Source organism: Symphalangus syndactylus, chromosome 18 (assembly GCF_028878055.3).
Source record: "Symphalangus syndactylus isolate Jambi chromosome 18, NHGRI_mSymSyn1-v2.1_pri, whole genome shotgun sequence".
Lineage (NCBI taxonomy): Eukaryota > Metazoa > Chordata > Mammalia > Primates > Hylobatidae > Symphalangus > Symphalangus syndactylus.
The window spans coordinates 61,562,268-61,579,102 of NC_072440.2; the positions used below are offsets into that span (position 1 = coordinate 61,562,268).

General features: G+C 43.6%; 1 protein-coding gene across 6 annotated transcripts in view; it reads right to left on the reverse strand.

Moving 5' to 3' along the window:
- GRK3 (G protein-coupled receptor kinase 3) overlaps positions 1–16,835 on the reverse strand; it is a 170,485-nt gene that overhangs the window by 27,337 nt on the left and 126,313 nt on the right. For all 6 annotated transcript variants that reach the window (XR_010117117.1, XM_063623418.1, XM_055254259.2 and 3 more), the window contains 4 exons: positions 16,359–16,437; positions 13,567–13,697; positions 10,931–11,025; positions 6,020–6,127 (listed from right to left, as the gene is read on the reverse strand). Coding sequence is in view for 5 of the 6 variants with exons in the window: in XM_063623418.1 (XP_063479488.1) it covers positions 6,020–6,127; positions 10,931–11,025; positions 13,567–13,697; positions 16,359–16,437 (413 nt within the window). In the remaining variant the exon portion in view is untranslated. The remainder of the gene's footprint in view (positions 1–6,019; positions 6,128–10,930; positions 11,026–13,566; positions 13,698–16,358; positions 16,438–16,835) is intronic.

Below are 16,835 nucleotides of genomic sequence, written 5' to 3' on the forward strand. Positions count from 1 at the left end.
AAATATTCTTTTTGCCTTATTTCTAAGGAAAAAATGTACAATTACCACATTTAAAAAGCAGATATAAAAGCAAACAATATCTGTTATTTATAATTTTTAAAAACATACTTGTATCATTCTTCTATACAAAATCCACGAAAATATCAACATGTTTGCAGTTGCAGAGAAAAGGAATGAAAGTTTATCAAATCTTACAAAAACCTTAGTCTCCCTGCTTGACACTTAGCTGTTTCCACCTGACAGTGTTCCTTAACATATAAAAAGGGATTAAGTGACGATCTCCTGGTGTTTTGACAAATCCCTCGGACCTGGCTTCTGCACGCAAAGCCAGAGGACCCCACTCTGCATCTGGTCCCCGTGTCCTTGCAGCCTGCTGTGTTCTGACACAAGCGCTCTGTGCTAAATTTAAAAAGTCTTTCATGAGACCACAGGGAGGCTTGTGAGGGGACTTGGAGTTAAAGTCAGTGGTGCCAAAACCATTTCCAGCACATGGGCCCCATTGCTACAAATTCCATTTATAAATATAGCGATTCCATGTCCAGCTCAATGAGAAATTATCAGAAAATGCTCTTCAGCTATTCAAGTCTATGCTGCCATGTTCAGACAGTTTGGTCTTTCAAGTTGAAATCTTGATGCACATCTGTTTTCAATGTATTCTTGATTATTCTTTGTGAACAAAGCCAAAGACTTGGTTTCTATTTTGAAAAATGTTAAAGAAAACCTATGATAGTAATAATCTCCATTCTGAGTGAGGCACGTGGTGTGCACAGATCCTGTGTGATCGCAGCTGCTCCCTGATGCAGCCGCTTTAAATAGGGGACAGTAACAGGCCTGTCAATAGCTTACAAGGCACGGCCAAGCTCTTCCCATGCAACATGCTGGCTGCATCAGGGAGCTTTGTGGGAAAAGAATTCACATGTCCTGTGGTCAAGTGCAGCTTTCTGAACTACAGATAGAATGGAACAGCTGCACGTTTCCCCTAAATGAGCTGGAAAATTGTTCAGGACATTATAAATGATGGGGAAACACACACCCCGCCCAAGTTAGCTCTACATCATTTTCATGGGCAAACAATGGGTTCAAAAAATTATGTGATTAAAAACTCTCACATCAAAAGTTAATTTTAAAGTACCCAAAAGAGGCCAGGCGTGGTGGCTCACGCCTGGAATCCCAGCACTTTGGGAGGCCGAGGCAGGCAGATCACTAAGTCAGGAGATCGAGACCATCCCAGCTAACAAGGTGAAACCCCGTCTCTACTAAAAATACAAAAATTAGCCGGGCGTGGTGGCGGCGCCTGTAGTCCCAGCTACTCAGGAGGCTGAGGCAGGAGAATGGCGTGAACCCGTGAGACGGAGGTTGCAGTGAGCTGAGATCACGCCACTGCACTCCAGCCTGGGCAACAGAGTGAGACTTCGTCAAAGAAAGGAAAGGAAAGGGAAGGGAAGGGACACGGGAGGGGAGGGAGAAGGGGAGGGAGAAGGGGAGGGAAGGAGAGGGAAGGGGAGGGGAGGGAGAAGGGGAGGGAGAAGGGAAGGGAGAGGGAGAAGGGAAGGGAGAAGGGAAGAGAAAGATAGAAAGACCCTTCCTTGGTGGCCATTGATTCAACCTCACTGCACAGCTGTGGGAGGAGGGAGGGGCACTGGCTCTGGGGCAGTGGTCCTCAACCTCGGCATTGTTGACATTTAGGGCTAAATGATTCTTTGTTGGGGTGTTGCAGGGGGCTGTCTTGTGCCTCATAGGATGTTGAGCAGCATCCTTGGCCTCTACTTAGGGGATGCCAGTAGCAGCCCCTCCCCAAGTTATGATGACCAAGAATGCCTTCAGCCATTGCCCAGCGTCGCCAGGGTTGAGGACGGGCGCCCCAGGAGAGTGTCAGGATGCAGAGGGGACTGTGCCCAAGCCTGTGTCCCAGAGACCCTGCCTAGTCAATCTCCTCCTCCACTCAGTTGATTTCTTAGGCCCTGTGTGCCTGAGAAAAGACAGCTGCCAGGGGCTCCCTTCTATACAGCATAGGAAAAATGCACAGGAGGCTGACAGGCATATTTTTGAGGTTCTCCCACATGCAACTTTGTGAGGAAGTAGAACAGGTGGCATTATCCCCTTGTTCACAGCTGAGGCAGTAAGGGCTCCTGCACACAGTCCCACCTCCTGCCCGCCTCGCCACAGGGCTTTGCTCCTGAAAGGCCCTCCGTACACTTCAGTTTCATGTGAACCACTGAAATTTTACAGACACTGATTTTAGTAATGACATCGTTATTCTCCCAATCATCTTGAATCTAAATTGCACCATGTTTAACTCCTATCCTTCCATATCCAACCATCTATAAAAAAACAAAAACAAAACACACCCCACGAAAACACTGAAGCATTACGGAAGCTAATTCTGCAATGCCGCCATGTCATTTGCTCCTGTCAGGTTCCAGGGCTGCTGTGCAAGCTCACTGCCTTTTGCTCACATTCTTCTGCCTGCCTCCTGTCTCGGTTCCTCCATTGCTCCAGGCTGCTTCCAGAATCATCTTACTGAAAAGCCACCCAACCCTACCACTGCTCCGCTGAAAAGCTTTCAGCCTCGGGGCCTGGATGATAAAGGTCAAACTTCCCAGCACTGCATCGAGGTCCTCCCAGTGCTGACCCAACCGTCTGAGCCTTCTCCCTCAGCACTCCCTCCCTCTTGAGAAACATAGAAAGCTGATATTTCCCCTGCTCCCAGGCTTTGTATTGTCGTCCTACCTATCTTCAAAGCCTACTCGACAGACCATCTCCCACATGATGTCAACCCTACACTTCCAGGTTAGAATTGGTTCTGCCACGTCTGTGCTCCCAGCACATCGCTACTGTCAAAGTCAGCACAGCTCGGCCAGCTCCTGATGCGGTGTGTATATCAATAGCTACTCTCCTGGACTGCCTATCCCTCAAGGATTTTGTGTGGCTCCCTTCCTGGCTGGCTGGCTTCCTTCCTTCCTTCTTTCCCTCCCTTCCTTCCTTCCCTTTTCTCCCTTTCTTCTCTCTTCTTCCTTCCTCCTTCCTTCCCTCCCTTCCTCCTTCCCTTTCTTTCTCCCTCCTCCTCTTCCTCTCTCCCTTCTTCCTTCCTTCCTCCCTCTCCTTCCTCCCTTCTTCCTTCCCTCCTCCCTCCCTCTCCTTTCTCCCTTCCTCCCTCCCTTTCCTTTTTTCCTTCCTTACCCCTTTCCTTCCCCCACAGCATCAAGCAGTCTCTTGTACATTACAGGTACTCAGTAAATGCTTATCGCATTTAATTTAAATCACTTAAGTCAAAAATGTTTCCTGCTCTTTGGCTCCAGTGCTATATCCTATCTGTGAGTGACTTCTGAACAAACAATAGAAGGAATGGCATGAGATAATAAATCCTAGTGGGAGAGATTCATCTAATCCTATCTATCATGCACTGGAAAGATTCCTTCCATTTCAGGCTCAATCGATGGTCACCAGACAGTGACAAGGAGCCTGCTATCCATGAAGCAGAACACTCCTTCATTGGGTAGCTCAAATGACTGGACATTCTTGTATCAAACTGCAATCTTTTTTCTCCTCAAAATGCGTCCCTCTGGAGTTACACAGCATGCATATGATCCCTTCAACAAGACGGCCCTCCAGCAGCTGCAGCCAACCATGCGCTCCCCTAAGTTCTGCACTCAGCTCTTTCAGTCTTTCCACGGAAGCCATCATTTCTAGCTATTTTATCACTCTCCACTTATCTCATCCATCCCTCCCATCCTCACGGCCATCCTCAGGATGTCTTCCTGTCTGTCAAGACTCTTTTCAGCAGGAGCCCCACTGAACATAATGCTTCCATCAAGGCCGATCAAGGACTTCACAAAGGAATTAATATCTTCCAGTTCAGTATGCCAAAGCTGAATTACAGCCAAATAAGACTGAATTCATTTTATTAGCCACAAACCACACTGTTGGAGCAGACAGAGTTATTGAACAAAACCCTCCAGTCTTTTAAAAAATGAAGCAGTGTTACAGCAAATCCTCCCCAGCCTATATGCATGGACATTTTAACAGCTAGAGTACCAAAACAAAGAAGTACACAAAGCCCTAAATACAAGGCTTCTGGGATTGTCAGATTTTACCGCTGATTTTTGCATTCAACAGTTCAGCTGTTGCACAGAGTTTTCTTTTTGTCATCTCCAAATTCTGTAGGTAGGGACTGTCTGTCTCCAACCACATCTCCAGCAGAGATCCAAAATAAAGACCTCCTGGGTGTCTTCATGCACTCCATATGCATAGAAGCGACTCCACTGGGGAGAACAGCATCTCATAGGGGAAATGGCTTTCTCTGGTTTGCTTAGATAAACTCTCTAATTAGGTCAGCTAGTCTGATGACATGAATTAAAGCCATCCAGGCTCCACAAATACAATAATTCCATTAAGGAATAACAGAACCCGACTTTCTAAGCAATAATACAATTTTAGACACAAGTGAATGCAAAGTAGAGAACAACTGGATTATCAGAGTCCTGACAAACTGAGCGTGCTCAGAACCTAGTTTTGGGGGAATGTGGAATTCAGCCTCTCTCCAGAATGTGCTAAATGTAGTAAGATGCAGTGGTGCTCAGTTAGGCTCTCTGATGGAAAGGTGCAACATTTAGCAAACTATCGGGACTGTGTTCATATGAAAATATTAAAAGGAAAATCTTAACTAGGAAATTTTAATGTAAAATGATTTATGAGTCTGAATAATAAAAAAATTTAACTGAAGTTTTCCATTAAAATTGGCTAAAAGTCTTAGAATTAATGGAAACATTAACATAATTGTTAAGTGTTTAATATAAGAACATATTTTGAGAGTACTTTCCTCTCATAATCTTTTCTACTTTATTTCATCATCTTTGGTAGTTCAGAACAAGGGCCAAGTATACTACAAGCTTTAAAAGACAAATTAATTTCAGCATTTTCCCCGATAAATGCAAGCTTTTTAAAATGGGTTTACCGGCTAGCTGTGGTGGCTTAGGCCTTTAATCCCAGCACTTTGGGAGGCTGAGGTGGGAGGATGGCTTGAGGCCAGGAGTTCGAGACCAGCCTGGGCAACATGGCAAGACCTCATCTCTAAAAACATTAAAAAATTAGCCAGGTGTAGGCCAGGCGTGATGGCTCACGCCTGTAATCCCAGCACTTTGGGAGGCCGAGGCAGGCAGATCACCAAGTCAGGAGATCAAGACCATCCTGGCTAACATCGTGAAACCCCGTCTCTACTAAAAAAATACAAAAAATTAGCCCGGCGTGGTGGCAGGTGCCTGTAGTCCCAGCTACGCAGGAGGCTGAGGCAGGAGAATGGCGTGAACCCAGGAGGCGGAGCTTGCAGTGAGCGGAGATGTGCCACTGCACTCCAGCCTGGGAGACAGAGCGAGACTCCGTCTCAAAAAAAAAAAAAAAAAAAAAAAAAAAATTAGCTGGGTGTAATGGTGTGTGCCTGTAGTCCCAGCTACTCAGGAGACTGAGGTTGAGGTGGAAGGATTGCTTGAGCCCAGGAGGTCGAGGTTACAGTGAGCCATGTCTGTGTGACTGCACTGCAGCCAGGCAACAGAGAGAGACCTTGTGTAAAAACAAAACAAAATAAAATAAAATAGGTTTACTTCGGGTTTTCATCCTTTTTTTGTAACTCTCAAAATTCTGTAAACCCTCAAAGATGATGAATAATTAATTTCTAGAGAAAAAATCACTCTACCTTTTTAAATTACCTACATTTCAAAACAATACTTATTCCTACAATGTGGCTTATCAAAGAGAAAAATTCGAAGCAGTCTAATTTTAGGTTTAAAAGAATTCTGATTCTTACATGGTATAGAATAAAAATACGAAGCCATAAGCTTTTATCTAGCAGCTTATCGGGAAGCAGCTTTCACTCTTCTAAGAGTCTTCCAGATTAGCACGTGGCTTAAAGATCACTGTGTGATTTAAAATAACATTAGCGTCTAGTCATTTCTACATATTCTCAGTTTTCACCCAAGCTCCTGCTGCCATGAGGACAGCACTAGAAGGATGCATTTCAACTCACCCTCTCAGAAGTTTGAAAAGCATGCAGCCCAGGGAGAACCAGTCGGCACTGCTGTCATAGGCCGTCCCCTTCTGCAGCACCTCGGGAGCCATGTACCCATGGGTGCCACTAGGGAGAAGAAAGTATATACAGTTATCAGAGCATGCCCACTTTAGAAAACACTAACAGCGCTCCAAGGTCCGGATGTCATTCATTAGACGGCAGCGACTGCAAACAAAGGAGAGGGGACAGTTGTGTTTCACCGCAAACGTGATGCACTGAACATCCAATGGGAAAATGATCTTTTCTGCCTTCACTCATATACGAATTAACATAAATAAGCATAAGAAATAAATATGTAAAATGCAAGTTCGGGATCTCATTAGTCCTCCTCTACTCCAGCTATGAAGAGCAAAGGTTCTCCTGCTGTTTCAGGAGCTCTCATGTGGAGGTGCATGGGGTCGGGGGAGGCAGGGAAAGGGAGGAGGGAACGGATGATGAACAGGCGACCACGCTGCAGCACGGTGGACCTTGAAGGCATGGAGACGTCCACCCCTGTGTGGTGCTGCCAATTGTGCTGAGGATCTGAGCTCACAGGGGCATCGGCTTGGTCATGGTTAGCAACAGACCCCAGGAGGATGGGGAAGAAGGAGGAACATGAGCCCAGTTGTACATACGATGGAGAAATCACGTGTCAGGTTTCAAAAGCTGCAGAAGGTCAAAGGACTCAGCACTAAGCAAATGCGAAGATGATTTTCAGGAAGTGGAGAAAAATCACTTAGGAGGACAACCATTTTATATATAATCTGCACCATCTGCAATTAGAAAGCCCTTCCCGCTCTAGCACTCTCCACCCCTCCTTGAAGGGCTGAGCTTGCCCGGCTGCAGCAGGAAGCACGCGAGGCAGCCGGTGAGGAACTTTCCAAGATGCAGCCTGACAGGGCTCTGGCAAAAGGTTGTATGCCCTACCACCTTTTCATCCACGATTAATTTTCTTCATCAGTAAAATGGGTAATCAGATGACATCTCTACCTCTCAGGGTTGCTGTGAGCACTGCACAAACGTCATGGGGCCACATACAGCAGCCACTGGATTCGTGTTGGGGATTTGCATCTCTGTGCTTATCTTAGTATAAGAATTTTTAGGCTGTGTGTGCTGACTCATGCCTGTAATCCCAGCAGTTTGGGAGGCCAAGGCAGGCGGATCACCTGAGGTCAGGAGTTTGAGACCAGCCTGACCAACATGGAGAAACCCCGTCTCTACTCAAAATACAAAATTAGCCAGGCGTGGTGGCACATGCCTGTAATCCCAGTTACTCGGGAGGCTGAGGCAGGAGAATCACTTGAACTTGGGAGGCAGAGGTTGTGGTGAGCCGAGATCGTGCCATTGCACTCCAGCCTGGGCGACAAGAGTGAAAACTCCATCTCAAAATAAATAAATAAATAAATAAATAAAATTTTTAACTTGCTTATGCTCAGCAACAGTGAGAATCTACTCAGAATAAATGATCCTGGATCACTAATGAGCCTGGGTCATCACTGGGTCCGGTACTGTCTGTCTAAGAGGTATATTTGAGAGTTTTATCCAACAGTGAAAATGGGCGTTGGTCCATCAGGGCAAATCTAGCATTCTGGAAAGCTCAATCAGCCCAAACCTAAAGTCTGACAGTATAAGGTCATCAGGCCACGCCGTGAGAGGATTGGAGATTTCTATGAGGGGCATCCAAGCCATTTTCCGGGAAGGTTTAATTTCAGGGTTGCCTGGAAAGTCCTTTTCGGTGACTTTGTAACCTGTACTTATCAGGATCAAGTCACAGTTCTGGAATGCAAAGATATCTACAATAGATATCTACAGGATAAATAAGATAAATGAACCAGACCAGTCCCCCATGCTTATACCAGATACAAGGAAAATTCAACCTTGGACTGCCTGCTGCTGAGGTTTTCTGATTCTGCCTAAGGCAGCTGCTAATGCTTCCTGACGCATTCCGCTAAAGATCTGTACTACTATTAATACTGAACGAACACTTGGACGTTTTAAGACACTGTGACATGAGACACAGCTTTGTGTTCTTAGATAAAATAAGCTAGTACTCAAATTAGTCACTGACAATCTGCTCAGCTCCAGAAGTTTTCCTGTAAATTTTCGTGGCTACTTCACAGTTAACTTCTAGTTGACAATAATTTGCGATTCTTTCGTTAAATGGACTAAGTCTAAGCTCAAATCAAAAACCTCAACTACAATACTACTTTGGAGATGGGCCAGCCGCTAGATGAAATCTAAGAATCACATCTACAGCTTTGAAAAGATCTGAGAAACCAAGTTCAGGGTGAAATTGTGGCTAAAAATCTCCAGTCTTGTACTAAACAGATCATGCCAAGGCCTCAGGGAGTTCATCCACACAGCGTAGAGTACAGGCTTTGCAATCAGACACAACTGGATTATAATTCTAGCCCCACGGCATACCAGCCATGTGACCTGGTTCAAGTTACTTTCTCTGAACCTCAATTTCCATACCACAAAAATTGGATAGTGACACCTATAATACATGGGGTTTCCGTGAAGATGACATATGCATGCCTGGGACAGCTGGATATTCAGTGAGTGACACAGTGAATGCTGCTGGTACCGCCACTACTCCATATGCTGGTCACTTGGGGGACACAGTTCTCAGGGCTGCTCGTTCGAGGAGGTCTGAGGTCAGCTCCGTCTTACCATGGCATCGCCAGCAGCTGGCACACAGCAAATGTTAAATAAAGACTTGCTGAATTATCTAGTCAACCCTCACAACTATCACAGGAGATAAATATCATCGTCCTCTCTTCCTCACAGAAGGGAAAAATGAGGCTGACACAACTAGGAAGAAGAACCCAAACCCAGATCTGTTGGCTCCAGAGCCTTTATTCCTAGCCACAAAATGCTTCCTTTATTTAAAAATACAGGATTTTGACAGGACACAGTGGCTCACACCTGTAATCCCAGCACTTTGGGAGGCCAAAGTGGGAGGGTTGCTTGAGTCCGGGAGTTAGAGACCAGATTGGGTAACATAGGGAGACCCCGTCTTTAAAAAATATTTCTTTTTACATTAGCTGAATGTAGGGGCACATGACTGTGGTCCCAGCTACCTGGGAGGCTGAGGTGGGAGGATCACTTGGGCCCGGGAGGGGGAGGCTGCAGTGAGCCATGATCATGCCACTGTACTCCAGCCTTAGAGACAGAGCAAGACCCTGTCTCAAAAAAATAAAAAATATAAAATTTTGTTGTATGTTTACCTTTTTAAAGTAGTAGCCTCCTGATCATTATTTAAACATGGAAACCAACCTTCTCAGTCCTACTTCTTTACAGATGCTGTTCAAATATTGTGCTATCCAGAGCAGGCAAAAGAACAGCCCACCGTTCAGAGCTGACATGTGAATTATAGCAAAAAGTGGACTAGGTCCTGCTAGGAAATAAATAACCCCATATCTGAAAGTTAATTCTTCTGGAAGATTATTTCTTATGAACTCTTGGATTCATATTTAGTTATAACTATACTAAACAGAAAAAATTAGCATACCAAATAGCTGTGGCATTAAAAATTCAAATGACTCTCTTAAAAGAATCTGATGAACTCCCTGAGAGAAGCTTATACGACCACAGGTTGTGGCCTAATAATTGTAAAGTGCTAGCAAAATGCTAATGCTTTTATCACCATATCCCAGATTCTGTAGAAAAAGAGAAATATGTTTACAGAAACGATGCTATTCACTATTAACATTTGATCAGAGCTTTAAAAGGCAATTTTGATTTAATGCAGTCCTTCATAAAGTATTGCAGTTCAGAACCACTTTACTTCTAGTTACACAAAGAGAAGGATCTGTGGTTTATTTTCTGCACAGATGCATGAAATGAGACCACTGGGAGTTTTTTTTCAAGACCAGTCAACACAGAGATGAATGTTAGCTTAAGATGTCAATAAAATGTAATTTTAAAAGATTCAGTGCTAAGGAGGAGACATTTAAAAAGACAAAATAAAGCAAAAGTTGTCTGCTTTTCCACAAACTGTACATGTGTTCATACTTTCCACCCAGATCATCGCCTACCAAAGAAACAGAAATGAAAACCAGTGCACGTTCCATGGCGTTTCTGCAGAGCCCTGGGGGAACTGTCCTAGTCCTGCTGTCTTTTTAACAACCTCGAGCACAGAGAGAAGTCCTTGGGTCAGGGCCAGCTTGCACTGATCAAGCAGGGCCACACCCAAAAGCAGTCTGGTGTCCCCAAGGTGTCAGGTGCTGGCTGAGAGCTGTGGCCTCAAGAATTCCCTCTGGGTGATCACGTAGAGGACCTGGTGCAAGACCCAAGTCTAACAATATGGCCTGCAGTGAAAGCCTAAACTGCAAGTGGATGATTTGTTTCATTAATTAAAAAAGAGAGAAAGAAATATTCCTAATTTCTCTTCAGGGAAAAAAAAACAAGAAAAGCCTTTTTGAAAAAAGAAGGAAAAGTAGATGAAGACAGAAACTTGGCCCCGAGGACCTCCCTTGACCACATCCATGCAGCTGCCCCAGTGCCTTTCTAGGTACAGTCTCTTTCACTTATCCTTAGGACAACTTTGAGGGGTTTATTACTACCATTACTAACAGACTAAGTAACTGACTGACTTTTAGCGTCACACAGGTAGCATGGATTCTGGTTTCTTGCTGAGGTCCTGACTGTTTCTGAGAGGCCACCCTGGTCCCTGAGCAGGTTCAACTCCACTGTGGGTTAATTCCTGCTCTCCGCAGACAGTGAGAAAGGCATGCTGTTCTTATCTCCTTTCCCACAACCTGTGATGTTGGATCTTCCTGACATATTGAAAATCACCACTGGCAAGAGAAATGGGGTGACAAATGGCCACGCCTTAGAAGGGGCAGGAGAGAAATGATGGCAAACTGAAGTTGATGCACGACTTACACGCTTGCATGAGGCTTCTTTTTGGAAAAATCGCAGGCAAGACCAAGATCTGATATCCTTGCGTGTCCATGTTCATCCAAGAGAATATTTGCTGGCTAAACAGAAGGAGAATAATCTTTAATAAGAGTGCCCCAAATGCCATGCAGGCTTTGAGAACGTTGAGTGCAGACACTTGATATCTTACTATTTTATCATAGTTTCTTCCTAAACACAAATTATAGCTTTATCCTATCACATCAAAGTAGGGCATGATACTGAGAATAATATTTTTCATGTTAACTTCAGCAGCGAAGTGGTAATGATAGAGGCGAAGGATTCTACTCATTAGAAGATGAAACATGGGGCAGGTAACACAGGAGTGTTGGGAACACAGTTCATCAGCATTAAAAGCATTTCCTTTTCACTGTACCAAGGACTGCTGCGCAGCCAGAACAGTGCGCCTCTCAAGGGCAGGAGGTGAGTCCACCAGCTTCTGGGCTTCTGAGAACCACTAGGATTTCTAAGAGTAAAGCCATGAAGCACAGGACAGACAGGAAGCTTCCAAGAATGTATCAACACTGATCTAAGCAATCAAAATATTCCACAGTGCCACACTAATCCCAATAAGTGTCATTTCTGCTTATTAGTACATCATTAACATAGGGTCCTACCAAATGACCAAATATAATTTTGACCACAACTCTGATGAAATGTATCCATGAAGATTAGATTTAGTCATCATAATCATGAAAAACAAATCTAGTCTCTCAGATATACATTGAATTATAGTCATCTTAATATTTTTCTGCTGGCGATCAACTATTGTTTTGCTTGAAATAAAAATAAATGGCATGCTACTGAAGCATGAATAATCATGAGTGACTAGAATTAAGTTTGAATAGAAATTAAATAATGCCACTGCCTTCCAAATAGCTTAGAAAATAAAAATAAAGCATAAAGATGATTAGAAACCAGTTACTGATTTAAATTAGAATGTATTACAATGTGCTTCATGGGCCTTCAGCAAAGCACGCATAAGGAAATTTGTTCTTCTGCAAAGCACGCATAAGGAAATAAAATGTCAAGAGCCAACTATTGTCTAGTTATTTCTAATTCAATAAAACTACATTTTTCTTCTTTATGCTTATAGGAAAACTAAGAGAATAATAATAATTCTGTAACCTTACAGAAAGGTTTAAAATTCACAAAGTATTTTGTAAAAAAAAATAACATTCTTGGAAATAAAATACAATTTTTATAATATCTTAGAAAGTAATCTTCAAAAGCCAGTCACGGCATCTCAGCTCCCTAGAGGAAGGAACATAATCTGTACATTTCAGTTGGCCACTGTGGGTTCATTCAAGAAGGCATCTGAAATGAGAGGCAAACACATTCTCCTGGAATCTTGTCGCCTATTGGCAAATTGTTAGTCCCATCATTTTTCTTATTACAATTTACGCATTTCTATGTTTGCGCAATCATTAATTCGTCAAGGTCCCTTTCTCTCCACGCCTGCCTGCAGGCTGTTGGCCATACAACTAGGTGAGTGTCACCATGGACACCCTGAGCCAGCTTCTATCTCCTTCCCACATGTAAAACCCAGGACCAAGCACCGCGTTCTGGAATGGAAAAACTCAGAATACTCGTATATCATTGCTTTCAAGGCGAGTGAGCTCTCACAGAGGCCAAGAACAGAAACTCGGGCACAGCAGTTGGAGGTTACACAGTGCAAGGATCTAACACTCTATCAGTGATTTTTAAGGCAATCTCAAAACAATGTAAAGCTCTGAGGATGGCCTTTGGGAGAAATTCCGCAGGCTGGTCAGCATCCACTATTCACTGATAGACCTTGCCTCAGAGGAGTTATGACTCGGCCATTCTATGTCTTAGCTCACCAGCTTCTAAGCCCCATAAAATATATGTTCTTTGCTTATTCATCATTGTACATTTCCAGCCCTTTATAGAGCCATGACCAAATAAATCAGTTGCTTAGTGAACATTAGCTGAATTATAATTAATTATGAAATGGGTGACACCAAAAGGGCTCCTAAACTGCTTTTGTTTTTTTGTTTTGTTTTGTTTTGTTTTGAGACAGAATCTTGCTCTGTTGTCCAGGCTGGAGTGCAGTGGTACAATCTCAGCTCACTGCAAGCTCTGCCTCCCAGGTTCACGCCATTCTCCTGCCTCAGCCTCCTGAGTAGCTGGGACTACAGGCGCCCGCCACCATGCCCAGCTAATTTTTTGTATTTTTAGTGGAGATGGGGTTTCACCGTGTTAGCGAGGATAGCCTTGATCTCCTGACCTCGTGATCCGCCCTCCTTGGCCTCCCAAAGTGCTGGGATTACAGGCATGAGCCACCGCGCCTGGCCTAAATTGCTTTTTATTAACTAATCAACTAAAGTATTTGGCTTAGTATATGTGCTGCAGCAGGCACTGTAGTAGGCACCAGGGTTATAATAATGACAGGGACAGACATGCGCTCCATCCCCGCCGAGTCTGGTCTAGAGGAGATAAAATGTCATATAGCTAATGACTTCATCAGGGCTGAGATGAGGGCTATGAGAAAAATGATAGGACTCTATGAAATAGAAGGGGACTTCTAGAGGACCATTCACACAATACCTACTATGCAGAATGAGTCTGTCAACTGTCCTCACCTTCAAATCTCTGTAGACAACAAACCGATTGTGCATGTGTTCCAGACCCAGAATGATTTCAGTGGCATAAAACCGCATCTCCTTCTCAGAGAACACACCATGTTGTGAAAGGTGGTAGTGCAAATCGCCCCCTGGAATCAGATTCAGAATTTAATTCAAAGCATGTTAATTTAAAGGAAACAAAAATCATTGTCATCCTAAATAGTCAGGACTCAGTAGAAAAAGGGAAACTTATGCTTCTGCTTGGTCTATATACCTATGTTTCATTCCTGTAGTTTAGCAATAACTTAAATGTTATAGAGAAAACGTAAACATTGAGAAGATTTAAATGCAATGACAGGAAGGACAAGACAGCAAAACCAAGCCACCATTCTCAGGCTGGCAGCTCAGCTTCTAGTTCTGCTATCACAAGGTGGGACTAGCTAACCTGCTTTGATTACCTAAATCCTAGTAAATGAATCAACCCATGGAGTGATCCAACAGACAGCTGAGCAACTGGCTCTATGGATAGACAAAAAAACCAAAAAACAAACAAACAAAAAACTAGGCTGGGCGCAGTGGCTCATGCCTGTAATCCCAGCACTTTGGGAGGCTGAGGATCACTTGAGGTCAGGAGTTCGAGACCATCCTGGTCAACATGGTGAAACCCTGTCTCTACTAAAAATACAAAAATTAGCCAGGCATGGTGGCGCATGCCTATAATCCCAGCTACTCGGGAGGCTGAGGCAGGAGAATCTCCTGAACCTGAAAGGCAGAGATTGCAGTGAGCCGAGATCGCGCCGCTGCACTCCAGCCTGGGCGACAGAGACCCCTTCTCAAAACAACAACAACAACAACAACAACAACAACAACAAACTGATCATATAGACAGATATTTGACAAAGCACATGCAGTACAATTTTAACTGATAAAAAATCCAGGTGGTGGGTATCCCCAGGAAAATTCTTTCAATGTTGCTATCTGCTTGAAATTTTTCATAATAAAACGCTGGAGAAAGGAAATTATCAGATGGCCTCAAATTACAGAGACAGAGAATGCAGTCAACAGGGTAAGGGAATGATTTCATAAAACACAAGGGAAAAGCCTCTATTGATTTATAAAAATGAGTGTGTGTCCAACTTTATTACCCTTGCTTTCGCAAGCATGTTTCTCTCTCCATACACATATTCCTGTAAAACCACTACCACATCAAGATGGAAAAGATGCCCAGCATCCCAAAAGCTCGCCTACCACTATGCCCTTTCAGTCAAGACCTTACCCCCCAGCCCCACTCACACAAAGGCCACTCTTCAGCCCCCTCTCCCCATCCATTAGTTTTGTCTGTTTTGGCAGTCACATAAGCAGGGTCACCTAGGGTAGATGCTGCTGTGTTTGGCTTCTTTTGCTCGTTATTATGCTGTGAAATTCCTTCCTGTTTTGGGGTAGATCTGTTTTTTTCTTTTTTTTTTTTTGAGATGGAGTCTCATTCTGTCACCCAGGCTGGAGTGCAGTGGCGTGACCTCGGCTCACTACAAGCTCCACCGCCTGGGTTCACACCATTCTCCTGCCTCAGCCTCCCGAGTAGCTGGGACTATAAGCGCCCACTACCACGCCCGGCTAATTTTTTTTGTATTTTTAGTAGAGATGGGGTTTCACAGTGTTAGCCAGGATGGTCTCGATCTCCTGACCTCGTTGATGCGCCTGCCTCGGCCTCCCAAAGTGCTGGGATTACAGGCGTGAGTCACCGTGCCCAGCAAGATCTGTTTTTTTTGTTTGTTTGTTTGTTTTTTTGAGACAGAGTCTTGCTCTGTTGGCCAGGCTGGAGTGCAGTGGCACGATCTCGGCTCACTGCAATCTCCGCCTCCTGGGCTCAAGCAATTCTCCTGCCTCAGCCTCCCAAGTAGCTGGGATTATAGGTGCCCGCCACCTCGCCTGGCTAATTTTTGTATTTTTAGTAGAAATGGGGTTTCACCATGTTGGCCAGGCTGGTCTTGAACTCCTGACCTCAGGTAATCCGCCCACCTCGGCCTCCCAAAGTGCTAGGATTACAGGCATGAGCCACTGCACGCGGCCAAGATCTGGTTTTAAATCAAACACTCGGAACATAATAAAACTTCAAGTGAACTTAAAAAAAAAAAAAGAAAAAAAAAAAAAAAACTAGGCATGTGAGTTGTGAATTGTATGCTTTATTTCAGTTCTTGTTACTAAAAATATATATATTTAGATATATATATTAGATATATATACTTTAGATATATACCATGACACTTTCTAGTATCAGAAAGCTCCTTTTCTAGCTGAACGTTTTCCAGCATTTTCAGAATCATCATCCACAGTTTAAAAGATCAATGTACAGTAGTGCAGATTTAGAAGGTGCAGAAGATTGGGCTAAAATCTGTACTTGGCCCAAAGTCAGTCCTTCAAAGTTGGTTTTTAAATACATTTCTATCTTTGGCCTATATTCTTATGAAGTATTTCATTCCTAAAAGTTGAGGGCCAGGAAATAAGCTAATTAAAGATCTAGGCCAGCTGCATTCCAGAAAATCAAGTTTCACTGTAAGTATTTCATGAGAATCTTTTCTAGAATATCCAACTTCTTGGGAAGAGACTGGGAGGCCCAGAAGGATGTTGCAGTCAACATTTAAAAATGAATTTTCAGTGAAGATTAAAGGGCAAAAGGTTTCCTGAAACTTCAGGGGGAACCTAATTACCTGAAAGACTCACATTGCCAGTCTGCCTAGATTAATGCATGCTAAGATTCAACAACATGGCAAAGTCTTTCAAGGCATTCAGACTTTCCAAGTTTTGCTTACCGTTCATCAGATCCAGGATGAAGCAGAGTTTATCTGGGGTATGGAAGGCATAGGTCATACATACAATGAAAGGACAGTCCTAGAGTGAAAAAGTAAAAGTTTATAAGAAGAGCAAAAGCTGCCTAGAAAGCACATCTACCACCAAACACCATGCTACATATTTTAAAAATTACTTTATTTTTTAATTGACACATTGCAATTGTACATATTTATGGTGTACAGTTTGATGTTTTGACACATATCTATGTTGTATAATGATCTAATCAGGGTAGTTAGTGTATCCATCACTTCACACATTATCACTTCTTTGTGGTGAGAACCTTCAAAAGCCTCTCTTCTCGCTATTTTGTAATATACAATACATGCTGTGGGTTTTTATCCAAGCTGCCACCCCATGCATTGAGCACCAACACCTCCATGGTAATTTTTAAAGTCACAGTAAAATGGAGCTGGTTACATAATAAAATGCATAGAGAT